The sequence below is a fragment of the Hypoxylon fragiforme genome (assembly GCF_022984875.1).
Source record: "Hypoxylon fragiforme strain CBS 206.31 chromosome Unknown GGS25scaffold_4, whole genome shotgun sequence".
Taxonomy (NCBI): Eukaryota; Fungi; Ascomycota; class Sordariomycetes; order Xylariales; family Hypoxylaceae; genus Hypoxylon; species Hypoxylon fragiforme.
Window position 1 is genome coordinate 1 of NW_026054759.1, and position 24,305 is coordinate 24,305.

The following is a 24,305-nucleotide window of genomic DNA, read 5'->3' on the forward strand; positions in this document are numbered from 1 at the left end:
CCTAACCCTAACCCTAACCCTAACCCTAACCCTAACCCTAACCCTAACCCTAACCCTAACCCTAACCCTAACCCTAACCCTAACCCTAACCCTAACCCTAACCCTAACCCTAACCCTAACCCTAACCCTAACCCTAACCCTAACCCTAACCCTAACCCTAGGGGATTTAGTCCTCGTTACACGCGCTGTGGCGGAAGTTATGCAGTCACAGAAACCTGTTTCGGTTGATTTGGGAAGACATGGGCACCGGCATATCGGTCGTGGATCTATTGTTCATGTCTCTTCAACTACGGCACTTGCTGCCGTACCCGGAAGAGTCCCTTACGTTACGTCCAACAACGCAGTTACGGGTATCCCAAAGGTTGCAGGTTCGTATGTCACAAAAGATATCAGCCTCGGCTTTGCTTACCTACAAGAATAGTGATGGATTTGGAATCTGCGGGTATCAGGATCAACCAAATATACCCTACATGGGTCAAGACGCCGATGTTTGAAGAAGAATGTCGAAGAATCCCCCAGATGCCACAGATAGTCGAGAGACTATCCTCTCTTAAACGGGCAATCGAGCCAGATGAAGTCGTGTTAGCTTACTTATACCTCTGTAGCCTTAGCGCTGTTTATATAAACGGGGTTTCCTTAACGCTAGATTCAGGGCTCATTTCAGGGGCTGTAATTGGTTAGGGGCATCATTCAGATTTTCTGAACCATCCATCCACACTGATTCCACAGGAGAGGGCAAGAAAGGAATTGTCGATTGGCATCATTCGTTATGAGGTTGATACCGATGCAGTTTATAAGGACAATACGTGCGTAAGAACCTCATTAGGTTAGGTACATATATTCGGGATCTAGTCGTGCATAGGATGTATAATCTTCAGCGTGGTAATGCATTTGTTCATGTTTATTTGACCATACCTTTATCCAAGGTATAGGATTTATATGCTAACTTTCATCTAAAAGATGCAGCTGTGACGACACTCTATTAGCTATGCGCTTAATCCCTTATCACGATTATCAGCATCTGCCTACCTCGTATGATCTCTCTTGGTCACTACCTGGTGGTCAACTACGTTTAGCCCCGGTCAAACGAAGTTCATTGTTCTGGAAAGGGTTAATAGATTATGGAAAGAGACCGGAAATATACATAATAGCTGAGGCTTCCACGTAATAAATACTGGATGTTAAAGGAAGCTATGCTAACTCCGCTAAAGGCTGGAGTATGAGTCTTCTTACCAAAGACTTTCATCAATGCTATTAGGAATTGAATTTCAATGTAATAAAAGTCCCGGCCTCAGCCAACCGCCATGTCAATCTGGAAGATTACAATAAATGAAATAAACGGTTCACTAACAACGTTGACTCAATATATGATCATTGAAACAAGGTTTTTGCGAAGAAATGTACCCTATCGTCTGCACCATTGGTATGTCGGGTCGAATCATCAATGGTCGGTATATCGCGAACTTGTAGCAGGAATAACTACACTGAATGGTCATGGGGGCACACTGTACAGCAACACAATAGCTCGCAGACAACCATTTTTCCTATGGAGAAGGACAATGGTTGATAGAGGAACAATGGGTGGTGGTGGTGAATGGTAAATATGCCACGACAAAGACTCAATCAGTACATATCTGGTACCGGGTGATTGATTCTACTCGGCACGGTATATTTATGAGCACATATTTATCGGCCTCGTTCATACTGTCCGAAACTACCTCAACTTGAAGAGATAATCAGCTTTCCAGATTGGAAAATTTAATATTTAAAAAGGGCACGCTTCGCTTCATCTACTTAACTTCCAACAACTGACACCCAACTTGTGAATTGTCCATATCATAATACACCTGGCAAGCAAGTAAGGTAATTCATCTCGGCAACTATTCTACTACTGCCATCGCACCTTTACTAGTCATCTAGTTATCCGAAGTTAATAGGCATCTTCAAGCGGTGTAAGTAAGTATTGATATGTCCAATGGATTACCAACTTCGAGATGCCTTTACTAACATTTTGGGCATTAGAGACTATCATAGCATCGTCACTACCTGATACACGTCGACACTACACACGACTGTTACTACGTACCTTCATCAACACCGCCATTATGTCTGACAACGTTTGCTCCACCATTATCTACGCCGCTCTTCTCGGCTGTCAAGCCGGAGGATACTCCTACTTCGCCGCATTCGTCAACAACGAACTCGTTCCCTATTTTGTCCAGAAGGGCATGGAATCGGATGCCAAGGATGCACATGAAGTCTTCGTCTATCTTCTCGTCTCAGCCATCCTCATTTGGATCATGTTCCTGCTCATGGCAATCTGTCCATGCGTCACCGGCTACAAGACCGACGGCTCCCAGTCTGGATCTAAGCTTACACTCATTATGAAGCTTCCTCAACTTGTGGCCAGCATCGTCCTCCTGGTATTTGCCTGCCTAACAGCGCAGCATTCATGGAACTGGTGGATCTACTTCAACGCGACCGATCTCGAGCACTTAGCCTCTAACTGTCACGGAATAGCGGCTATGGTTATTACATCTCTTGTCTTGGGTGGAGTCTACATTGTAATGATAGCTGGCGTGGCGATCGGACTTCTGACCTGTCTTCGGGAGTAATCATGGACGATACGACTAAGAGTACCAGAGTGATTGGCTGGCAACAGGGAATTGGGCAAGAATGTGCTGGTTTAGACAACTGCTTTAGGGAGGATGTTAGGGGAGGATATTGACGGTTGAGGGGATGTACCTAGGGTTATCTAAACGGGGGTTTAAGCCAATAGCACTCCACAGTACCCTAAAGTTTGTTATTGAAATATCCCCTCTGTTACAAGTGTTGAACTTCGGAAATTCGTCTCAAAGGATAGAAATTTGTAATTGTTGGCTCCAAAGGTTGACGTTGAAGGTATTAGTCAGCGCTCGCAGTTGAAGGCTTGCAGCGACATTTACGGACTACGGAGTAGGGCGGAAACAAACTAACTTTAGAGTTATCCCGGAATGCTTCCGCCCCCCCACTTAGATCTGCGGGACACGCTGCGCTGCGACGGGCCTAAATTTTTTTTTCTCCTACCAAACCATCCCGGGCCCATCACTAATCGCTTCACTACAAGTAAAATACAACTATAAGCAAACCATTCTACACAACACATCAATCCAATTCATACCAACCCAGTGATACTTCCTCTCGGTATTTTCAATAATCTTAATCTTGCAATGGCGACCGACGAAAGGACCATGCCTTTCATAAAGCACCTCGCATCTAGCGGTTCGTTACTAAACTTATCCTCTTGGTCTCTTCACTGCCATTTCGTGTTAAGCCATCTAGAAACTGACCTACGTACGACAAAAAATAGACCGAAAAACACGCACATCTGCCCTCGATACTCTGCGCACATTTCTCTCCGCTCCTACTACTGCCCGTAAACTAACTGACCTTGACTACTTAAAATTATGCAAGGGCCTCTTCTACAGCGTCTGGATGTGCGATCGACCCATTCCTCAGCAAAATCTTTGTGCCGACTTAGCAGATCTCGTATCTATTCTGCCTACTCCATTGGATGATGAATGTGCTGCAGTCATCCCTTTCCTCCGCGCCTTTTGGGCCACGCTCTCTCGAGAATGGACCTCTATTGATGTTTTGCGCATGGAGAAATATCTGCTATTGGTGCGACGTGTGTTTGGCTCTAGTCTGGCCTGGGCTACCAATAAGAAGAAGGGAAGCAATGGGAAGAGATGGGATAATTCGCGCGTGGATGGTATGCTCAAGCTGCTGCAGGAGTGGCCGTTGGAGAAAACTGGCGATTTGTCCAAAGTCCCTGTCGGTTTGCGACTACATGTGCTGGATATTTGGGTTGACGAGGCAGAGAAAGTTGAGCTTTTGGCTGAGTTAGAAGACGAGAAGACCTTTGAGGACTCGGTAGTGCTCTTGGACGGGTTACGGCGAATTGTGGAGGTCCAGGCCAGATCCACCTGCAAACCTGTACGGGCAAGAGCCAAGGAGTCGCTATCCGACGAAAGGTTGCCGTGGAATGCTGCTGGTTCGTCAGACGAAGACATAACAAATGAGGAACGTGACGCCCAGGATGGCTGGGGTGGATTTGATGATTGAGTTCTACGTAATATTGTCTCTATTCATGGCTGACACAAATCATTTGGTACGGGTTCGGAGTCCAGGCGTTTTCTTTTCACAGATGAATACCCAAGGATCGAGGGAAAATACCAAATACTTATTCTGTTGAGTTCCAAAACGGTTTTAAAAATGAGTAACGGCTATATGGGAACCGGAGCTTTAATGACGCTGTTGCTTCGCTACTGGAGACCAAGAACATTTTCTTGCGGGGCAAGTCTGCAACTATTTACACAGGTAGGATATGTGACGGTATTGGGTATCTCACGACTTGCTTACTGGAATTCGTTCCATCTGATAATTTCGGCAATTTCAGACACTGGCTTCTTCCCAGCCGTTTGGCCCTGCTGCTTCGTACTTTCCACATTTCGACAATACAGTACCTAACCCCTGGTGGATCTCGACTTGGAAAGGTTCGAAAGGGACATGTTCGCCATCGATGCTGATGTAGCCATCGTTCTGGTTTCGAGGGGTGAAGCGATATGCGGCTACTTTTTTGTATGATACGTGAGGATTATCAAACAAATGGCCAGTCTCAACCGACGTTAACAGTTCCAAATACTTGGCTGCTGATATATCGCCATCGTTGATTACGACATCCATCAGACCGTCGTTGGGGCATGCTGCTGCAAAAAAGTTCGCATCTGGGGCCATCCACGCCATCTGTCAATTTGTTAGCAACACCATACACCTGTCTAATGGATTTCTCTTTTGTCCTCACATTTCCACAATAGAAATTGCCCAGTTTGTCATACGACGCTGTTTCCCAATCGTCGGGAATCTTGTCATGGACAGTACCAAATCGCAATGGGGGTAAGCCATCTCCAATATCAGCTTCGCTTGAAGCAGATTCGCCAACAATAGATGCTTCCTTCTCCCTCCTTGTGGTGTAATCGGACTCTGTTTGCTCGCGTTTGTAGTGCGCTTTGATATCAATTTTTTCCACAATCTCTACTTTCATAGAAATATCGCAGGGATACACTTTTTTGCTAAATATTCTTTGCACAAGGCCAACGTTGAATCGCGCTGCACCCAGCCACCGTAAGTTTTCTGTGCCCAGATCGCATTCAGCTATAATCCCCACCGATTGGCTGAGGAAGCTAAGAGTCCGTGTATCTCCTTGAGTGACGCTCATCAGATCTAGTGGTGTCCTGACGCCCTTGATGATGGCCAGTGCCGCGAAGCTTGGTCTGTAGGAGCCATTCAGGTTACAGCTCATTGCGTTTCCGCTGCCGCACGGTATATGCCCCACAGCCACCTGGCGCAGGGCCTTGCGCGCGTCAGCTCGCTTTCCCAACCCATTAATGCACTCGTATGGTAGCCCATCTCCCGAACAAGGGATTACGACGTCATACGCATCGATATCGAGATTTTCGCATATCCCGACAGCTTCGCCAGGGAATTTAGTTCGTACCACATCTAGAGGCATGCGCGCTGCCTCAAGCAACGGCTTTACATCATGTTCCCATATATTATCGGCACCCCCTGGTCCTGCATGTGGATTGACTAAAACTTTGGCACGTTTGCAACGCTGGGCTGGCCCATAGGCTTCTTGGAGGAGACGATCAACCCACTCTTTCACTGCGTCGGGGGGGAGTTCCTCGAGGGGGTAGGTTAGCGTTGCTAGGCGCAGGTGTTTTTTGGAAATAGGATTCGCGTAATCGATAACCAGGTCTCCGGCGGCGCCGATTTCCGACCACAGGATATTATAGAGAGGGATGGTGAACTCAGCAGGACTACTACCGATAGAAATGCCACAAAGCTTTCTCCGATGATGTCTTGCCAGTGATTTGTCTAGCAAGAGTGAGAAAATGCATTAGCTTTAACAAGGTTGGGAAGAAATAAGGAGCAGGGGATAGGTAATTGTTAAATAGGTACCATTTACAACAAGAGAAGTGCGTGTTATGGCAAGAGACGCGCCTTTGGAGAAAACCAAAACATTATGGATGGATGGCTGAGAAGCCGAAGAAGCAGTGGCGCCAGTAGCCATTGATGAATGAGTGTAATTTGTAATTAATGTACCACGATAGAATGATTGAAGAATGAGAGACTAAGAATAATAATTATTACTTGAATTACCGCCACTAGATATAGTCTTAAACCTCCTTTTGGTATTAATTGCAAGTCATAAACAAGTTATAAACATGGCGGCTTCAGAAGAAACCAGTTCCTAAACAACTTGGAACTGTTGCCTTATATCGTAATGCCTGCCTGTAGCATACTAACAGGTACAACTTGTATTAGGTAACTACCCAGTACGACTTGTACCTAAAGAGCCCGGAGTAATTGAGCGTCACATGTTATGTAAGCCTTTGTTGCGCTAAGCAGTCGCATTTCGAAGGTTCTGTCTCCACACTTTCTTTTTTACTTGCATTTAATAGTACCTAGACACTCACATGTGGCATGTGCTATCACTGATTCACTGCTATGTAACTTGAATGTTAGGTAGGTACAATTCATGAGGAGCAAACTTGGATGCAACCTCCATTTACGATACCTACGGCAGGGTATTAACATTGAGTTGTATACATCCATCTTTACTTATCTACTGTTAGGTACTATCTAGTGTGAATATATGCATACACAGTACATCGGTATTGCCATGTTTAAATCTTATTCTGACCATTTCGTCGCGCTGCCAGATTCCTGTCTGTACCAACAAGTAAGACGACATGATTGCTCAAAGCGATGATCTCCCCAATATCATTCATAATGATCACCTCCAAATCCATCTTCCCATTGCGGACATTCTTTGGCTGTATACGGACGAATAGCCACTCAACGCCTTCTGGTGGTAGCACCTTTTTGATATCCAAATTGAGAATCACGGTAGGATACCAAAAGGATGGAAGACGTTCGTCCCTCCCTTCCATGTACCATAGATCTTCGATAACCGGGGGGAAACTGTCCGACGCGAAGCCCAAGCTCTCATTTGTGAATTTCTCGCCCGAGTCAAGACGTAGCCACTCATCAACTAAGCCTGGCATTACCTGTCCCTCTCGCGGCACAAACGTACGGACACGTTGGGTTACCTTGCGGAACTTAGCATGTGGCTCGTTCACCTCCTTCCAACTATGATCCTCGGTCCCACCGAGGAGCGAACGAAAGTCAGCTGGTGGCAGCGGAGGAGCTGGGTGCAAGGACCACAATGTCTTCAGAGACAATCCATTGTCTATGTTCATATGTGAGTGCGTCAGGTAGCCAACAACTTCTTCGCGACTATCTTGCGATAATGCGATATGAACAGTCGAGGTCTGGCGGCCAAGTTTGACGTCGCGAACCACTAAGACTGCTGGGCCTTCCTGTGTCCGCCGTAGGAATTCTAAGTGTAGTGAAATTGTGTGTGGCTGGTTTTGCGCCGCGAGCGTGGTGCGGAAGTGAGTCTCAGCAACGCGGAGAAAGACAGAAGTCACCACACCGCCGTGGGGGACTAAAATATGTTAGTTACGTTGGTAATGATAATGGTTGAGGGGGGTTGGGCAAAGTAAGGAATACCAACCTGAACCTACACACCATTCCGAGGTGAAGTTAGCGGTGTACGTATGAGAATCTACAGCATTAATAGCTGTGGCTTCTGCGAATGTAGGCGCCATTTTCAAACATGACGGGGATAGTATTTCTCTTTTCGTGGGTATCCATAGATGTTTTCTTTATTGAGTTGTTGGTTTACATTTATGGCTGTCGCCAGCCAGTACATATGTAGCTGCTTGTACCTAGGTACCTAGTGGGCCTGTAGGCAACGTCAATGATTAACTTCCAAGGTTGAATTGATGAGCCTCTGCATTTCACAAATGTAGAGCAAGCACTTAGGTTAAGTTATACGATGGTACTTATGCATTTGTATGCCTCCAGGGATATTTATCACTCTATATAACAGGATACTTACCGGTACAGAACCTCTCGAATTACATCTCTGCCATTCTCCCAATGCCACCCTTGTTCTACAAAATACTCGTCTTTCCTCTGTCCTGGTGTCCGAAGAAGAACTACAATAGTTAACACGGTACTGATAGCTAACAACCCCGCCATAATTGAGTACATAGGTAATCACCAATCGTGGATCTTCAGCGAGTGGGTTCAGCGCCAAAGCCAGACACCCACCGATACCTGCCATGGCAAGCCAAATAGCTTGAACCAAGCTTTTCATGCTCTTTGGCGCGCCATTATACGCGTACTCTGTCCCTATCATACAGCAGAAGATGGAGGCCACCTCACCGAATACGTAAATGGGAATCTGAAGAAAAAGGCTGATCTGATTTGGCTGGTCTTTCCCTACGGACATGCCATGGGGTGGTCGTAGTACGGTCCGGTACGGTATATGAGATGCTACACAATAGCAGCGTAGACCATTGCTAACGTGAGAATTCCAAACCCAACCGTGAGACGGGCGATGGGACCAAAACGGATGCGGTGCCGTGTGAGAAATGTGTAGGGTCCACTTTGAATTATAGGTGTCCCTATGATTGATGTGATAGCAGCTGTTGACTTTATAGTGTCATTGGGGATTCCGTAGGTAATCATCTATCCAGCTTGGGCTATCTGGTTATTGAACATCTAATTAAAGCAAAGCCAGTACATTAGGAATAGAAGCCTATACGATGCAGTTCGTTAGCATATGATCCAAACCTTTACTTGCGTGTCTAGCTAGGTATCTTCAAAGTTAATAGAAGGGGAAGGTTTACAAGACACGACAAGTCAGTAGACTAGTCTTAATATCGTCAACAAAATCTTCAGTCCATGGCACGATACGGTTATTTTTAGAGAGCCGAGATGTCGGTTTTGCTGCGTCTATTTTGAACCAGCCCTTTGCGCCGTACTACAGAGCATCTTCTACTTCTGAGATTATATTCGTCGTCGGTGGTGCCCTTACTATCCATACAAGTCAGTGTTCTAGTAAAATGCGTTATTACAAGATAGGGGTATTGTCAGATAGGAGCGAGCCAACGTTCTCAGCCCTATGTTAGAGTCGGATACGTAGCACACACCTGGTGACTTTGGGATAATACAGGGACTTACCAAAAGAAGGCATTATAAATGTACGTGATTGTGAGCTCTCTCCTTGTTACCACGTTCTTTCCAGATTTCAATCTTTTTATGAGAAACTCGGTCTCCTCATATTGACTCATGCTAGGTGGAGATTAGAATCCCTTTTCCGAAAGACAGGGATTTTGTCCTCGCCTATGAATGTCAAGGCACTACTCTTGATAGCACCAGAGCCAACACACAAAAATATGGAAGCAACAACTATTCCAGGCAAACCAGCCCCAATATCAGCAACGCTCACAGCCCCCACACAGACCTTTCGATACGATACGATGCCGGTATAACGATCTCTGATGTGAAGGAATTCCTCTCGCCTCGACTACCCGAGTACATGGTTCCTACCGACCTGTTGGTGGTTGATAAGTTGCCCTACAGTAGTTCAATAAAGCTAGATAGGGGCCTTGTGAATAAATGGATCTCTGACATAGAACACGTTGCTTCGCCGTTATCCGCCAAATAGCAGGCCCCAAGAAGCAGATTGCTTGCTCACAAGACGACCGCGAGAGAGATAGCACAAGGGTATGCCCGCATTGTGGCCGGGGATAACGAATCTCGTCGTGTGGAATTCGAAGACTTCGACTTCAACCTCCAACAAGGCGGAATCGATTCTGTCCAGATCATATCTCTTTCGATGTTTCTAGGAAGACGCTATGGTGTTCAGGATCCCACGGTAGAAATACTTAGTTTGAAGCCAACAGTAAGTACAATCGCTGTAATTGTTGATGTGAATCAAAGTCAACACAATTGTTCGGAGAACAGTCAAACGATCAGTGTCCAAGATGAGGTCGACGCACAAATCAAAAGCATCACTTTGACCTTAACCACAGGCCCTCTTCTCCTCGGAGCTCATGTTAGTAGAGTGTTCCTCACGGGCGCTTCTAGGTACCTCGGCATCAAGATATTAAGACAGTTACTCACTTTATCAAACTGCCATGTATACACCTTGACCAGAGGATCATGTGAAGAAGATGCTCAATTCCGATTGCGAGATGGTTGTGTCCAATTTGTGCCATGAGGCCAGTGCCGGGGCTTGGGGTTCTCTAGCTAAATACTTCAACATCGCAATCAATTGGTGGTCGCCGCCTCCAGGAGACGATCCCTATTTGTCTCTGGAAACATCAAAACCACTCCTGACGCCTAAGACACGAGTTGTTACTTGCAATCACGTGTCAAACGTAGTCGGACAATCCATCCTATCCGATAAGTCGCAGATATGGTCCACCGTATTCATGGCACCATTTTGATCGTGGATGGGGTTGCATGGGCGCCTCATCGATCCGCTGACGTGAAGGCTCCAGATGTTGACTTCTACTGCTTCAGTTGGTACAAGGTATTCGGCCCACACATTGCTCAGATATACGGTCGACGCAGCGTGTAAAAGCGCATGCTGTCGGGTGTAACCCATTATTATTTCTTCACCGAGACACCGGGCTTTGACTGGCGTTTGCGTCTCGGTTCACTTACATACGAACTCGAAGCTGCTCTGGTCCCAATTGTCCGTTATCTGAATCGAATAGGTTGGGATGCAATGGTAGCCCAGGAGGTGGTCCTTCAAGAAACCCTTTTATCCTATCTCAGGGGTCGGCCAGAACAGTTGCGTGTTTTCGGCGAGAAATCATCAGATCCCAAGAAGCGAGTATCGCTCGTCACGTTTCAAGTAATTGGAAAATCTTCTACCGAGGTTGCTAATAAGATTTGCCAGAACGGGCGACTCAGGACGCATCAGGGGATAACTATGCTCCGAGGCCGACACAAGATGTGCTACATATGGACGAAGATGGGCCAATCCGTGTGAGTTTCGTGCACTACAATACTATAGTCGAAGTGCGTGAGCTTTGTGAGGAGCTGGATTTGGTTCTAGATTCCATGGACGTCGATCAATAAGCAATAATTAGCAAGTTTTCCTTCGAAATTTTACAGAATTCGTTATGGTTCATTTGGTTACAAGCCTTAGCTTGATAACTCTTGCGTATGTCGTTTGGGTCATCGGAGTGAAAGGCCATGACGAAATAGTTGCCCTTATAGTCCGTCGCAGCGATGCACGGGCATAAGATAGTATCGGCCTGGAAAATCTTCTTAGGGACACTAATGTTTTGATAGACGCGGGCACTATTCTAATTACATATCAGCCATCTATCTAAGACATGTTCTTCTAGGTATATGATCACTAGAGGAAGGGCAGAACTAGCGGTTCGAAGAGGGCTGGGGTTGGTTTGGGTAGTAGTCATAAATCTGGATGAAGATGATCGAGTCTTGGGCTAGGTACTGTAGTCACTGAGAAGTGGAAAACGGGTATACACTTGGATGCGTTCGTGGATAGGTTTTAATTGTTAGAAAACATAACTATGAAAGCCTTCATGTTTTATAAAATATTATAAAATACGAAGATAATTGAGCCAGAAGTTGTACTAGGTTGAGTTAGAAAGAACTAGCTAGAAAGAATCAATGATTGAAGAATTGTACAATACCTACATGGGGTACCTTGTAGTTATGTAGAGTATACCTAGTACCTAGTATCACGTGGACACGTGCAAACAAGCTTTGACATCAGAAACCCCGATTATGAGGCTAATTATGAATCACTTCTGAACGTAACCCACATGCATCAATTATCTGCCCATTTCAACATTATCATGGATTTTAGTTAATATGTAGTTAAAGTTTCATTCTACATTGTTTTCTCACACGCACGGTTCAAGAAGCTCCCCGAGCTTATGACATATATAATTGACCTTTGATTGGTTACAAGCCATGGAATTACTTGACCGGCCTTAGCACGCTTGACTTCCGGTGACGGGGCCCTTCTACATCCCCCCAACCTGCTACAAAATGAAGAAGGCTACCCGTCAACATTTTTTCTTTCACGGCGAGCTGGTTAGCTATATTTCTTTACCTACTCCCCCAAAACAAGGACCTTTTAAGTCAACTAATATAAAACTACTGCTAGGGCCGGGACGATGAAAAAAAGAATTGTCACTTTTGCCAGATTCGCTCGTTCGCGACACACACGCGATTCCCCGTCACAATTATCAATACAGAAGACAATGCGGTGCTTGATCCTGATTTCCGTTTTGTAGATAGGTCAATCCTCGGAAACGGTGTGGAATTAACTAAGAAGGAGTTCCTCACTGGCTGTGAGTGCATCGATGGAGATGATTGCCAGTACAATACGTGCAATTGCCTACAGGATGTGGAGGACGATTCTTCCGATGACGACGATAACGCTGCCGCGGATGAGAAATCCTACCGTGGGAAATTTCGCAAGAGAACATATGCGTACCACACACATGGCGCAAAGGCTGGCCGACTACGTTCCAAGATCCTAGCTTCACGCGACCCCATCTACGAGTGTCATGAAAGCTGCGTGTGCCCTCAGGACTGCCCCAACCGAGTAGTAGAGAGAGGTCGCAAGATCCCATTACAGGTATTCAGGACTACGAATCGTGGTTGGGGGGTGCGGAGTACGGTAGACATCAAAAAGGGCCAGTTTGTCGATAAATATATGGGCGAAGTGATCACTGCGCGGGAAGCTAATGGCCGACGCGCAAAGTCTCACATCGCGCAACGTAAAGATGTCTACCTCTTCGCGCTGGACAAGTTTTCGGACCCGGACTCGTACGACGAGCGACTACGTGGTCCACCTTTGGAAGTGGACGGCGAGTTTATGTCGGGTCCAACTCGATTCGTAAACCACTCCTGTGACCCGAACATGCGCATCTTTGCTCGAGTAGGGGACCATGCTGATAAGCATTTACATGACCTGGCCCTATTTGCGGTCCGAGATATACCAAGGGGTGAAGAGTTGACATTTGACTATGTAGACGGTATTGATGATTCGGACAACGATGCACTTGATCCGAAGATGCAGAAGGATATGACGCGTTGTTTGTGCAGAAGCAAGAATTGCAGAGGCTACCTCTGGTAATGAATGGTATGGGGATTATATGTAGGATGCACTATCATTAGGTATCCTCTTTTGTGGTTCTCGGTTTCTTGTGCGTTGATATCGGCATCTCATTATCAACGTGAGTGGCTCGGGTTATTACTTGCTTGCTTGCATACTATGTAGGTACCTGTGAGGGACTATGTATTACTTACTTGGTGGTGCAAGATGATGAGCATTGAAGTTGTTGCCTATCGTTACCTATGTACCTGATGTGTGCAATATACATGTGTGCACGATGTGTGCATAGTACGTAAGTATCCATCTGGAAAGCTAGGAGTTGTCAAAGCCAATGAAAATTTACATGGATTTTAATTGACCTAGTGATTATGTATCTTCCACTTCGTCCATCCATGGATCTTGATATCTTCGTTATGTAGTAGGTATGGCGTAAGTCGCTAACAAAAATACTGCCATGTGGTTAGAGGGGCATCTGGATTTCTTAGCGGGAAAGTACGCAATAGGTAGGTACATGCATATCTAGGGTGTAGATCATCCTTGTAAGCTGTATTAGTGGGTCGATTTGCGCTCTATCATTCAATCCATCTTGAACTTTACTTCATCCTTCACTCGTAATCCAAATGCTGAGGCTCGCTTCGGAACTCCTCAGTATTTGCAATATATAGCAAAATCAACACCATCACCCTACTATACTATGGTTAACGACCATACCGAAATATCATTTGCCAATTTCAACTTTTGCAAGAATAAAAAACTCAAGACATACATAGACATTGAAGACACGAGCTCTTATCGGGAATGAATATTTGACCTGACAATGCTCCGATAAAAGCATCGTCTATGCTGGGTATGCCCAATCGCTATTTCGAGTAGCTCGATATCTTAGAGCACAAAAGCCATGGTACTTATCGCACTCAAAACCGCATTCTTCTGGCAGATGCTACCAGAGGGCGCATTTCTTCTTAAGGTTTACTGACTTCGAAATCATCAGGGCTGCTGCTTCTCACGGCCCGCTGGCCCTAATGCACCCTACCCAGGTAGCAACGCCTCATCTCCTTCTGCGCATGCCATCAACTCGCCGCCACCTCTACACCCATCCGCTACAGATGAAAGCGCGCCAGCCTCGCGAGCCGTGTCTCGCTCCCATCAATCACCTCAGTCTCCAACGCATCCACAGCAGCCTCACTCTCACCACCACCATCATAGAATCCACGGCAGCCCATCGCCACTATCGCAACACATAGATAAACCCTTACGACATCACCAATGGGTTGCGCGAGATCGCCCATGGACGCGTTCACAGTTGGATACCGAGCGGGCTGACTTTTTCGATACCCGAGTTACCGGACGGCCTGAAGTATGGCAAGTCCTTAAGGCAGCACTAGCAGTCCTTTGGGAAGCGGATGAGATCCGCGCGACCGGCGGGGAGCCGACGGATGATGATGGAACAGGCGGGATAGCTACAGCGCAAAGCATACTAAGAGCAGCCGAAATCACGTTGCCAACGGGTGACTTGTCGAACGGTGTATACGATTCCCTAGGAAATTATTATGCATTGCCGGAATGGATTGTTTGCGACCCCACAAACGTAACCGAAGAGGACGATGTCAAGAAGAGCAAAGCTGACGGCAATCTTACCGTCGAAGAAGATACCACAGAATTAGACGAAGACGAAGCTCTACAGCGAAGAGAGGAGAAGGGCAAAGCCGTTGTTGATATACGGGATATGGTGAAAGTCCGTGCCAGACTCAGCGAGAACCTGCCTGATGTGGTCGTCAGTGTAGGCCTTGAGGAGAATGTGAGAAGTCTTGCGAGAAAAGTGGCTGAAGATTCAAGGGTAATTTACTTCATTTCATCCTCCGCTTCTTTCCCTCGTACGTGTAATCTGACCTTTCCGTACAGCTTCCCTCGACAAAGCGCATACGCGTAGCCTACATGGGCAAAATTCTCAAAGAAAACTTATCTTTGCAAAGCCAGGGATGGAAGAAAGGTCATATTGTCAATGCGCTAGTCTTCGACCGGTAACAACGATCAATTGTGTTGTAGTCTCTGGCAATCTACTATGCACGATTACGGGGCCGCCTCCAGGCTGTCTCTATATTTCACGACATGATTTTGAATACCTACCTACCTAGGTACTTATGTACCATCTACTACTTACCATTTTGCACTTAGGGACCCACCCCGGGCCGTGTCTAGTCAGCAAGGTTGAAGCTCTAGGAGTCATGCGGGTCCTCTTTAGGAAATGCGACGGAGCATAGCATTAGGAAAGGCATTATACGAAACTCATGTCCACTCACATTTAAGGAGTGAACATCAAATACTAATCAAACCAGTAATACATCATATCACTTAATTGTATACAAGGACAGCGAAGGGTCTGTCTCCTTATAGCTCTTTTAAATATACAAAGTTGCCCTTAGAGGATTGTATAACTGGTCTTCCCACATAATGTGTCAACAGTGTTCGTTCTTTCGCCCCGCCAAGTATGGAGAAAGCAATCCACACTCACTCAGTTGCTTGAATGTCTCGCATATTGCATGAAATATCTCCCAGCGCTTAACGGACTCCGTTTGTTGTAGTATGTAGGTACAATACATCATATGCATACCTAATACTAGATAACTACCTTGGTAGATATGTATTTTCTACCTACATCAACCGTAATAGGATTATAAGTAGAACCTAGTCCACAAGCCCACTCATTTTGGTATTAAATTTCTTCTAAAGAAGAAGCCAAGGTCGTTGACAACCACAACATAAGCCGCGCGAGACTAAATTTAGACAATACAATAGTAATAACTACAGCCAAACTATGGTTTATTATGCACCTATTGTCCGTAGTTAGCCAAATTCGCCCGCCATCCACAAAATCAGACCAGACCAAAAACATCATAGTCATTTCATTTACAAGCCTACCTTTAAGTGCGTTATCGAAAACTGATACATCGAGATCATTAGGACAATACAAGCGCCCGATTATCACCAACCAAGAAACTCTCCGCGCCGAGGAACAACACCGGAGCGGCTCCGGGCCAAAAGAGGCTCGGTTAATTTGATTGGCTCAACACCTAGTTAAGCAAGCTTAATCGGACCCGTCGCGGGCTAGCACTGGGTACTATTAAAGCAACGGGGTGATGTAGTAAGCCCATAAGGTAGGCAAAGCAGCTCTTTCCGGTAGTGATAGTACCTGAGTACATCAGGTTAGGTATTATCTCTGATTTATACGGAGTAATGTACGATGCCACATTCGAGTAAATTAAATCATCCAATGGACATGGCTCATAGTACACAAAGAAACGGCAAACTAGAACTATGAACTGATATAAAGGCGCCGTATGAATGACTCGGCCAAAACTGACAATGGTTTGGCGAAATAGCGGTTGTTGGTGGACTCTTGGAAGCCATACCAGATGGCAATTACGGCGAGCGATGGAATTACATCGGAGGGCAACTGCAACGCTTTCGTCTAGTTTGCCGGCGGGACGAACTAGGAGGGACACCGTTGCCTGAGTCTGGAGTGCCGACATTTAGGCTTGCGGATATTAAACCAATAGCCTACGATGAGGCGGCGATATCGTTTTACGCAGAGTTCAAACGACTTCGTGAACAAAAGATAATTCCATCTAACGTACGTTTCCAGGTCGGCCTGCCCTCGCCGTGTAGCGTTATGATCGGTCATCTGAAACCAGTGATAAATGCGGTCGAGCCATTCTATGAGCAACGTGTTATGGAAACGCTTGAGCATATCGCCGAAATCATCCCTCATGATGACGTGGTGATTCAATGGGACTTGTGCTTCGAGATGACGGGGCTTGAATTCGATAAGGGACGGTTTACTGATGTTTGGCATCGGCCCTACTTTTCCGAAGACGTGCTACAGGGAGATTACCTTTCATCTTTGCTACGGCGATCTCTATCGTAGGCACTTCATTGAGCCCCAGGATACGTCGCTCTTAATTGAGCTCACCAACGCCCTGCTCACTCACAAAACACTCAAATCGCGAACTGAATGGATTCACCTGCCTGTACCAAAGGGACGAACGGATTCTGATTACTTGGCGCCCCTGAATGGTCTTAAGCTTGATAGTCCCAGCTTGAACCGCCCCGCGTGTACCTTGGGCTAGTGCATGCCAATGATAAAGCCGGGACAAAGAAACGCATCGAGATTGCACAGATCAGTGTTCCATTCCCCTTCGGTGTGGGGACAGAATGCGGCCTAGGCCGAAATCCGCCTGAAGAGATCGACGGTATCTTACAGATCTGTAAGGAGGTCACTGCGGAGCCCTTATGAGAATGTATGGGAGTACGGTGGTTGCTCAACAGAGGTTTCCTTGGTGTTTGTTCTTGGGTTGGACTTGGAAGCACAGCACATGATGATAAACAAGAATACTTATGCGGATATTATGTAAGACACTCGCATCTTCCGCGAAAAAGGGGTTATCATCGATCAGGCGGGATGGATATTCCTCAAATTGAACAAAGGTTATTCCTTCCTTGTTTCTGGAGACAGAGAAGCCGGTGGAGGTGCCGGGGATGAATCATAAGGTGTCGTCTCTTAATGATATGGATAGTATTCTCAGCTCATCTAGTTCCTGTAGATGGATGTGTAACCAGTCGGGCTTCAGTAGAATAAATGGGCGAAGATTCAAAGAGGGAGGCCAGCATTTTGTTAGTTAAAGGACTAACCCTCGCAGTATTTTTATATATTGCACCGGTTTGGGCGAAAGGAATAGAGTTCAAGCCGAAAGGATGCCGTCAGCGTCAACGCCAGAGTCGCAGCTAAGAGTACGCTGACAGGGGGGAGGGGTGTGGGCGGGGCGCCATTGGGAGGGGTACAAGTACATAATCCGGGTACTCAACGGCTTCGTTTGATGGCAATGGCTGTCCGGCTCCATTGCGAAGCGTAGGGTGGGCCCTTATAGCACGGGAGGAGGCCGGAGCAGTTGGTACACGCACCGTTAGGATGATTTATCAGAGGGCTGTTATGCCGTATATTCAATATTGCCTCAGGGGACACACAGACTGGGTGGATGAGTTAAACTGAACCCCATTACACAGACCTTTCTGTCAACTAAGGGTGACTTTACAATTAAATTATAGGGCCTTGCTTCACGCACTCTCAGTCGAACCTACGGAGGACATGCTGGCCAAGTTCAGCGAGTCCTTCCACTTCGATGACTTCAAGTTAGAAGATGAAAGCACGGGCGATGCCTATACAGCCTTTATTATCAGCCAGGGCCCCAGTACTCCGCCATATGACGATGGGCGAGGAGAAGTAGAAGAGATATCCGCGCAATAACGATGTTCTCCGGTGTCTTCTAGATTCCGCCTCGTGACAATCAGGTTGCTATATGTTCTATGGTTAGAAGCATGATTCCGGAATCTAGGTAAAAGGCTTGGTATCCTGTTTAGTATATTCATTTAAAGCCACAGCGGACAATAGTTCAGGATTCTTGTCTCCCAGGCTCCGATTACCTGGAAGGGATGATTTGGTTTGCCATTCTTACACAGGCCTAGTCTCTTTCTGGCTGTATATAGCAGGCCATAGTACTTTTTCTAAACTGGATATCACAGAAACAATATGGCTAAAGTCTCAAAGACCGTAATCTAGAACCTCAACACTGCTTAGCTACCTAAGTATGTATCCAGTCTATAAATAGGTATCTATCTAGCAAATTGGTAAAACATTCGATAAGTAAATCAATTGGCGGTGGCCATCCCACGATACATGCGAACGAATGATCTTTTAGTCATGAAGGATGGCATATCAGTGCTTCTCGACCCATCATCTTATAATTAGTACCTAGCATTTGCTAGCTACACAGGTATATAAGATGATCGAGCTGTCCGACAATATATTGAAGCATACAGATTGAAGTCCTTTTATTTCTCTACCTCTAACGGCCTACTTACCTTCATGTGAAAGGAACATAGGCTCTACATAGAAAAGGATGTATTTGATCAAGTACTGTCTTTCCCTTTTTGCCATTTGCTTTGCGGCGACGTTGCAGAAAGAGTTGGCCCTGCCCGACTCGCTAGGTGTGCCCTTCTCACCACCAACTGTGAGCTCCGTCTCCTTTTCGGGAAACGGCTGCCCCCAAAATGGTGGTAAGAAGACCGTTTCAGGTGGATGGCGGCATTTTTCTTTCACACTTCCCGATTTTGCGGCATCATATGGTGGAATCAAGCCGACATCCGTTAACTGTGAGGCACATATGAGATTGGTGGAGGGAGAGCCTGGCTGGCGAGTTGCGCTCAAGGATGTTTGGATCAAAGGCCATCTAGCATTAGACCCAGCAACGAAGTTGTCCCAAACTATTACTACTTACTATAGCGATAATGCGGCAAACACAGTATGTATATGGCATTCAGAGGGGGTTGGAATATGAAGAACTGGGAACTAATTCAATGGTCAACGCATAGGTTTCCACAGTTCAAACAATCGCAAATTCAAATACTTCTCCCCTTACCGAAGACGTCACCCTCCATACAGATGTTCCACGAGATAGCCTTCTTTGGTCACCATGCATAGGACCAGATGGCTACGTTGGGATTTTGAACGTAAATTTTCGTATCGCGCTCACTTCTGCAGCCACTAACTCATACGCTTACTTCGGAGGAGGCAGGAATGTTACTGTTAATGAGAAATGGGGTTGGATTTGGAAGCGATGTTAGAATGTTTGACTGTATCTACCATATGTCTGATAATTTCAGTCATAAATGCGATAATAAGAGCCATAGGACTTCTGACTACCTAGGTGAATAATACACCTACAAGTGCTTGCTTCCTTTATCTATGTACCCACTATCACTATCTCCTTTGTCGGTGTCCTCAATCTTTTGTGTATCGTGATTCTGTCAAGACTTGGGATAGACTTGGGATATACAGTATCGTCGTCCATCCATCAGGTGATCTCACAGACCCACCGCATGTAGTTCGTACGCTGGTAGCATTTAGAGAGAGGTTTTGACAAAGCAAATACACGAGTAGAAAAAGATTTTCATCTATCAATAGCCAGTCTTATCTTTTCGGTCCTATCGCTGTCAGTTGTTCTGTTCATCGAGGTACTTATCCATATGGATTCATCTCACTGTTACCTTTCTCATTATTCGTCTCCTGTATCCGTATGGTCAAGTTCGATTAGTTGATCACGTGTAACCATGATGTACTCTCGACTACCTATGGACACAACTAATCAATAGCCAGGGGTGACAAGTTCGACGTTCCAGCTTAAAAGTCGAGGGCGACGACGCAGAGGGCACCAGCTGCCTACTTATGATTACATGGGCATCATCTGATCGTCATGGTTCCTCCTGCGCAACCCACTCCGAGGTTTAATCCGCAGTCTTTATGTAGGTCAACATCGAATAATGCATAGTACATGCTGCTAGTAGTCCATTGCATTATACATGTAGGTATAAACCCGTGCGCTGTTCCAAAAGGATTCGGCTTTGCCTGGACACTGGCAATCCATGGCCATGGTTTGGATATCAATGGACGTACATGCATACATCAATGATGTGTTCTACGTTGCTACTAACCTAGGTACAAGGTACTCACTCGTATAGTCGTACTACTGGTCAATGGTATAAAATCCCATACAGCCATATGTATGTACTATGTATAATCTAGATATATGTATTATGAGCAAGTTACCGACATATTACGTGGGCTGAGTTATTCCCGTCGTCAAGTAACTACCCCTGTAAAGACCTATCACAGAAAGGAAGGGTATTGATACGCCCACTCCCCTCCCCAGCTACTAACCCATTCAAATCCCTCTTTTTTGGTTACTCGTTACCCAGCAGCGAGTAGTGAGTGTTCCATCATGAATGATCACATTTATGTATGAACTGATTGGTACTCGCAGGTAGGCAGGTACTGGCCGACTATTAGGGGGACCTTGATCTATGTATAAGCTTGTCAACCATGGATTCCTTAGCGGCTAGATGGGCTGAGACACGGGGTTCGTGCCATTACATAAAGGTCAGTAACCTGCAGGTTTCCCAAGAGTGATGAGGCTTCTAAGGTTCTGCATAGTTTGCTAATGCTCCCCCGTTAGTTGATATCCGACCCAAGCCCTATCCGCTCCCCCATTGCGTATCTATCTAGGCACCCAACCTAGGGCGATCAGGCAGTATGGACCACATGGCAATGTCGGGAACTCCCTGGCTGGACCAGCCGGTGATGCTTCACTCCTCCCGGGCCGACACTTGCAAGTTAAATCCGGAGCAATGCGCTTATCGTAGCGGGCACTGGCGATACTGGTATGTATCAATCTCTTCAGCTATGCGGAGGCCATATTGACTTTGCCAAAATCTTAGGTATGAGGCAGATCATGTCTACGCCTTGGGCACCATATATCTTTTTGTTGCGATCATTGGAATTTGTATGCTTGGATTTTGGGGTCATCAGCTTGCTCCCAGAGCTATCAAGGAAACGTCATGGTGGCGGAGACTGGTGGCCGGGACGCGTTTCCTATCCTACCGGCGTTACCATATTACTGCCATTCAGTGGCGTATTCCATCTTTAGGCATTATTTTCATTTTGACCGTGGGAGCCGTATTCTTCCTAGGTATGTCCTTCTTTTCCTGCTATAATCCATGGGCTTGAAGCACATGATGAGATTCCCAGACTAACATACATACGCTCAGCGATGACTCTAGGTCCCCAGCCCTACTACTGGCCGAACACGAGCACAACCAGTTATGGTAGCTCCCCACCTCTCGCAACCCGTACGGGTTGGATGGCACTAGCATGTCTGCCATTTATGATCATACTTCCATCAAAGGCGAACATGATCGCTTCTATAACCGGCGTATCCCACGAAAGGCTAATTATATTCCATAATTGGGTGGGGTGGGCTATGTTTGTTTTGGCGCTTATACATACATTCCCATTTATTGTTTTCCATGTGTGGAAAGGTGACATGGTTAATTCATGGAATACAGGCGTTGTATACTGGACAGGTGTCGTTGCCTTGATCGCGCAGGCGTACCTTCAAGTCTTCTCTCTTCGCGCTATTCGGTTAGTCTCTTCATTGAACACGTCCTGCATTCTGTCAACTTACCATAAATTAATTAGGGATCGGTTTTACGAGTTCTTCAAGGCCACTCATTATGTAGCAGCTATCGTATTCGTAGTATTCTTCTTCCTTCATTGTGACTTTCGGTTGAGCTCTTGGTACGTTGTTCACCCCCTATTCCCCACCACAAAGATTTTCAAAGACTAACGACTTTAAATAGGGACTATTTCATCGCCACAGGCATCCTTTACACACTCTCCTTACTCTATTCCCAAATTCGAACTTATTTCGAATTTGGGTTTTCACATCGCGCCAGATTTGAGATGGTTTCAGATTTGGCTCTGAAAGTGACGATCCCAATCGAAAGTACATGGCAGCCAGGCCAGCACATGTTCCTTCGCTTTGTTCACATGGGCATTCACACCTTTTCAGCCCATCCGTTTACAATATGTAGTGTGCCGGTCGTAAGACGCAACGCCGGAAAATCAAAACTTATATTTTTCGTACATCCGAGAGGGGGGCTAACAACTCGCCTCGCTAAGGCAGCGGTGCAGCGACCCGAGTTTAGCGTTCCAGTCCTCCTAGATGGGCCATATGGTGGGATTCAGGGACGTCCACTATACACTTATGATCATGCCCTCATAATCGCGTGTGGCGCCGGAGCGGCCCTATCATTGCCCTTTGTGATGGAGAATCTACTTCGGTCAGCCTGGCAAGCAAAAACAGATGGCAAAATAGTCATAAGTAAAGTTCAGGTTGTTATCGCCACACGGGATATGCACCTAGTCCGATGGTACGAGGATGCGTTGCTGGAGTTCCTGCAAGAAAACGACATGGAGATCCCCCAAACCCTAGATATCTCGGTATACCAAACTGGCCGACCTGAATCCAAGATCAATAGCACATCTAAGGATCGTGAACTGTCCGATGAGAAAACGAATGATAGAAGCCCAGTTGTTAAACGACTGCCGATTAATGTCTTTTCGGGTCGACCAGATATCTCAATGCTCGTGAAGGATGCGACTCTCCAACCCGGACTATCTGTGGGAATTGTCGCTTGTGGGCCCCGGGAAGTTCTAAAAACAGTGCAGGATGAAGCAGCGGCGGCTCAATTGAGAGTTGTAGGCTCGAAGCCCGGTGCACGCGAAGTATACTTGCATTCAGAAGTTTTCTCGTAAGTTGACCATTTATTATGAAAAGAACAACATGTATTATTTGGAAGGTATATCTAACGTAATTATTTAGGTGGTAATACACAAACATAAAAGGTCTCTTTTGTCCAACTCGCCAGAGAATCTCCCCGAGACATTGGGAGGGCGGTTTAAGGAGTAGCCAAAAGGAGTAAAGGGGTAAAGGGGCAAAAAGAAAACATGTTATCTGTCATAAGAACATGGCGGTGCCTAGGTACATATGTATGTAGTACGTCCGTATTAACTTCCAACAGCGAAGATGCATAGCACATAAGTAAGTTGCAGTACTTATAGGATTCGCGTCAACTTATGCTCCATGTCTTAAACCATATGCAACATTAAAGTACATATGTAAGTTCAATGTTGCATTAAATTCAAGTTACTACATAGTACTATGAAGGTAGGTTATGTATGTGGTGAAAAACATGCAGAAATTGTACAGCCCGTAAGATGAGCAGGCGTGTATCTAGTAAGACTTAACACCGACCCGAGCCAAACAACATACTAACCTACATAGTACGGAGGTTAGCTACCCATGCCCGGGCTTGACATTGAGAGGGTTTGAGCAGATTTTCAATCCTACACTTTCCAGAAATAGCCAAGTAACCCCCATAGTTAGCGGGAGTTGGTCGGTGATCCACGAACCTGGAAAAGCTAATTCGTACTTTATGAAGAGGCACAGAATCCAGAATCCAGATAATAGTTATGCAACATATGTACACTACACGCAGGTGAGTCCAAATAGTTATATGATCCTTCATCTTTCCAACTTGAAGTTACCTAACCAGATACATAACTAATAAGGATATGGCTTTAAAATTACTTTATGTATGAGTGATATGTCATAAAGTCTGGCACAGTCCTACTGTAGGTACCTCTATGTTAAGGGATGCACATCATGAAATGGATCCATCCATATACTTATTCCGATCAGCAATTGAGACAAGCCACACAAACATTGAACACATGCACTTCATATGTACATGATCCATGATGTATATAAAAACAGACTCGGCC

At 45.9% G+C, this 24,305-nt stretch overlaps 10 protein-coding genes across 10 annotated transcripts; 8 read left to right on the plus strand and 2 right to left on the minus strand.

The window, feature by feature from the left end:
- Window positions 1-1,772: 1,772 nt before the first annotated feature.
- On the plus strand, window positions 1,773-2,934 carry GGS25DRAFT_484124 (uncharacterized protein). Its single transcript, XM_049260429.1, has 2 exons — window positions 1,773-1,998; window positions 2,087-2,934. The coding sequence occupies exons 1-2, from the start codon at window positions 1,976-1,978 to the stop codon at window positions 2,613-2,615; spliced, it is 552 nt and encodes a 183-aa protein (XP_049117282.1). The 5' UTR covers window positions 1,773-1,975; the 3' UTR covers window positions 2,616-2,934.
- A 275-nt stretch (window positions 2,935-3,209) lies between these two features.
- On the plus strand, window positions 3,210-4,104 carry GGS25DRAFT_520104 (uncharacterized protein; the record flags this gene model as incomplete). The annotated part of the gene is made up of 2 exons (XM_049263836.1): window positions 3,210-3,261; window positions 3,350-4,104. 2 exons carry the CDS (start codon window positions 3,210-3,212, stop codon window positions 4,102-4,104), a joined length of 807 nt encoding a protein of 268 aa, XP_049117283.1.
- A 165-nt stretch (window positions 4,105-4,269) lies between these two features.
- GGS25DRAFT_210448 (sphingoid long chain base kinase) lies at window positions 4,270-6,324 on the minus strand. The gene is made up of 3 exons (XM_049256872.1): window positions 6,001-6,324; window positions 4,844-5,916; window positions 4,270-4,785 (listed from the first exon to the last, which is right to left on the minus strand). Exons 1-3 carry the CDS (start codon window positions 6,110-6,112, stop codon window positions 4,435-4,437), a joined length of 1,536 nt encoding a protein of 511 aa, XP_049117284.1. The 5' UTR covers window positions 6,113-6,324; the 3' UTR covers window positions 4,270-4,434.
- A 296-nt stretch (window positions 6,325-6,620) lies between these two features.
- Window positions 6,621-7,860, minus strand: GGS25DRAFT_484129 (thioesterase-like superfamily-domain-containing protein). The gene is made up of 2 exons (XM_049260430.1): window positions 7,622-7,860; window positions 6,621-7,552 (listed from the first exon to the last, which is right to left on the minus strand). Exons 1-2 carry the CDS (start codon window positions 7,713-7,715, stop codon window positions 6,729-6,731), a joined length of 918 nt encoding a protein of 305 aa, XP_049117285.1. The 5' UTR covers window positions 7,716-7,860; the 3' UTR covers window positions 6,621-6,728.
- A 1,032-nt stretch (window positions 7,861-8,892) lies between these two features.
- Window positions 8,893-10,409, plus strand: GGS25DRAFT_520107 (uncharacterized protein; the record flags this gene model as incomplete). The annotated part of the gene is made up of 4 exons (XM_049263837.1): window positions 8,893-8,898; window positions 9,254-9,513; window positions 9,670-10,015; window positions 10,119-10,409. 4 exons carry the CDS (start codon window positions 8,893-8,895, stop codon window positions 10,407-10,409), a joined length of 903 nt encoding a protein of 300 aa, XP_049117286.1.
- A 1,349-nt stretch (window positions 10,410-11,758) lies between these two features.
- Window positions 11,759-13,417, plus strand: GGS25DRAFT_484139 (SET domain protein). The gene is made up of 2 exons (XM_049260431.1): window positions 11,759-12,039; window positions 12,113-13,417. The coding sequence occupies exons 1-2, from the start codon at window positions 11,995-11,997 to the stop codon at window positions 13,088-13,090; spliced, it is 1,023 nt and encodes a 340-aa protein (XP_049117287.1). The 5' UTR covers window positions 11,759-11,994; the 3' UTR covers window positions 13,091-13,417.
- A 144-nt stretch (window positions 13,418-13,561) lies between these two features.
- Window positions 13,562-15,501, plus strand: GGS25DRAFT_484141 (uncharacterized protein). The gene is made up of 3 exons (XM_049260432.1): window positions 13,562-13,970; window positions 14,061-14,906; window positions 14,972-15,501. Exons 1-3 carry the CDS (start codon window positions 13,968-13,970, stop codon window positions 15,092-15,094), a joined length of 972 nt encoding a protein of 323 aa, XP_049117288.1. The 5' UTR covers window positions 13,562-13,967; the 3' UTR covers window positions 15,095-15,501.
- Window positions 15,502-16,755: 1,254 nt separating this feature from the next.
- GGS25DRAFT_210633 (uncharacterized protein) lies at window positions 16,756-17,282 on the plus strand. Its single transcript, XM_049256873.1, has one exon. It carries the CDS (start codon window positions 16,912-16,914, stop codon window positions 17,194-17,196), a length of 285 nt encoding a protein of 94 aa, XP_049117289.1. The 5' UTR covers window positions 16,756-16,911; the 3' UTR covers window positions 17,197-17,282.
- A 1,741-nt stretch (window positions 17,283-19,023) lies between these two features.
- Window positions 19,024-20,100, plus strand: GGS25DRAFT_530490 (uncharacterized protein; the record flags this gene model as incomplete). The annotated part of the gene is made up of 2 exons (XM_049265388.1): window positions 19,024-19,425; window positions 19,496-20,100. 2 exons carry the CDS (start codon window positions 19,024-19,026, stop codon window positions 19,745-19,747), a joined length of 654 nt encoding a protein of 217 aa, XP_049117290.1. The 3' UTR covers window positions 19,748-20,100.
- Window positions 20,101-21,036: 936 nt separating this feature from the next.
- GGS25DRAFT_484156 (putative FRE ferric reductase-like transmembrane component) lies at window positions 21,037-23,592 on the plus strand. Its single transcript, XM_049260433.1, has 6 exons — window positions 21,037-21,340; window positions 21,398-21,648; window positions 21,728-22,100; window positions 22,158-22,256; window positions 22,319-23,272; window positions 23,344-23,592. Exons 1-6 carry the CDS (start codon window positions 21,213-21,215, stop codon window positions 23,348-23,350), a joined length of 1,812 nt encoding a protein of 603 aa, XP_049117291.1. The 5' UTR covers window positions 21,037-21,212; the 3' UTR covers window positions 23,351-23,592.
- The last annotated feature ends 713 nt before the right edge of the window (window positions 23,593-24,305 follow it).

Coding starts and splice junctions, on each gene's coding strand:
- GGS25DRAFT_484124 (XM_049260429.1), top strand. CDS start 1,976: ATGGATTACCAACTTCGAGATGC. Junction 1,999..2,086: donor GATTACCAACTTCGAGATGC/CTTTACTAACAT, acceptor GTTACTACGTAC/CTTCATCAACACCGCCATTA.
- GGS25DRAFT_210448 (XM_049256872.1), bottom strand. CDS start 6,112: ATGGCTACTGGCGCCACTGCTTCTTCGGCTTCTCAGCCATCCATCCAT. Junction 5,917..6,000: donor CACTTCTCTTGTTGTAAATG/GTACCTATTTAA, acceptor CACTCTTGCTAG/ACAAATCACTGGCAAGACAT. Junction 4,786..4,843: donor GCAATTTCTATTGTGGAAAT/GTGAGGACAAAA, acceptor ACAAATTGACAG/ATGGCGTGGATGGCCCCAGA.
- GGS25DRAFT_484129 (XM_049260430.1), bottom strand. CDS start 7,715: ATGGCGCCTACATTCGCAGAAGCCACAGCTATTAATGCTGTAGATTCT. Junction 7,553..7,621: donor GGAATGGTGTGTAGGTTCAG/GTTGGTATTCCT, acceptor AACATATTTTAG/TCCCCCACGGCGGTGTGGTG.
- GGS25DRAFT_484139 (XM_049260431.1), top strand. CDS start 11,995: ATGAAGAAGGCTACCCGTCAACATTTTTTCTTTCACGGCGAGCTG. Junction 12,040..12,112: donor TTTTCTTTCACGGCGAGCTG/GTTAGCTATATT, acceptor AACTACTGCTAG/GGCCGGGACGATGAAAAAAA.
- GGS25DRAFT_484141 (XM_049260432.1), top strand. Junction 14,907..14,971: donor AAGTGGCTGAAGATTCAAGG/GTAATTTACTTC, acceptor CTTTCCGTACAG/CTTCCCTCGACAAAGCGCAT.
- GGS25DRAFT_210633 (XM_049256873.1), top strand. CDS start 16,912: ATGTTTGGCATCGGCCCTACTTTTCCGAAGACGTGCTACAGGGAGATT.
- GGS25DRAFT_484156 (XM_049260433.1), top strand. CDS start 21,213: ATGGACCACATGGCAATGTCGGGAACTCCCTGGCTGGACCAGCCGGTG. Junction 21,649..21,727: donor GGGAGCCGTATTCTTCCTAG/GTATGTCCTTCT, acceptor ACATACGCTCAG/CGATGACTCTAGGTCCCCAG. Junction 22,257..22,318: donor GACTTTCGGTTGAGCTCTTG/GTACGTTGTTCA, acceptor GACTTTAAATAG/GGACTATTTCATCGCCACAG.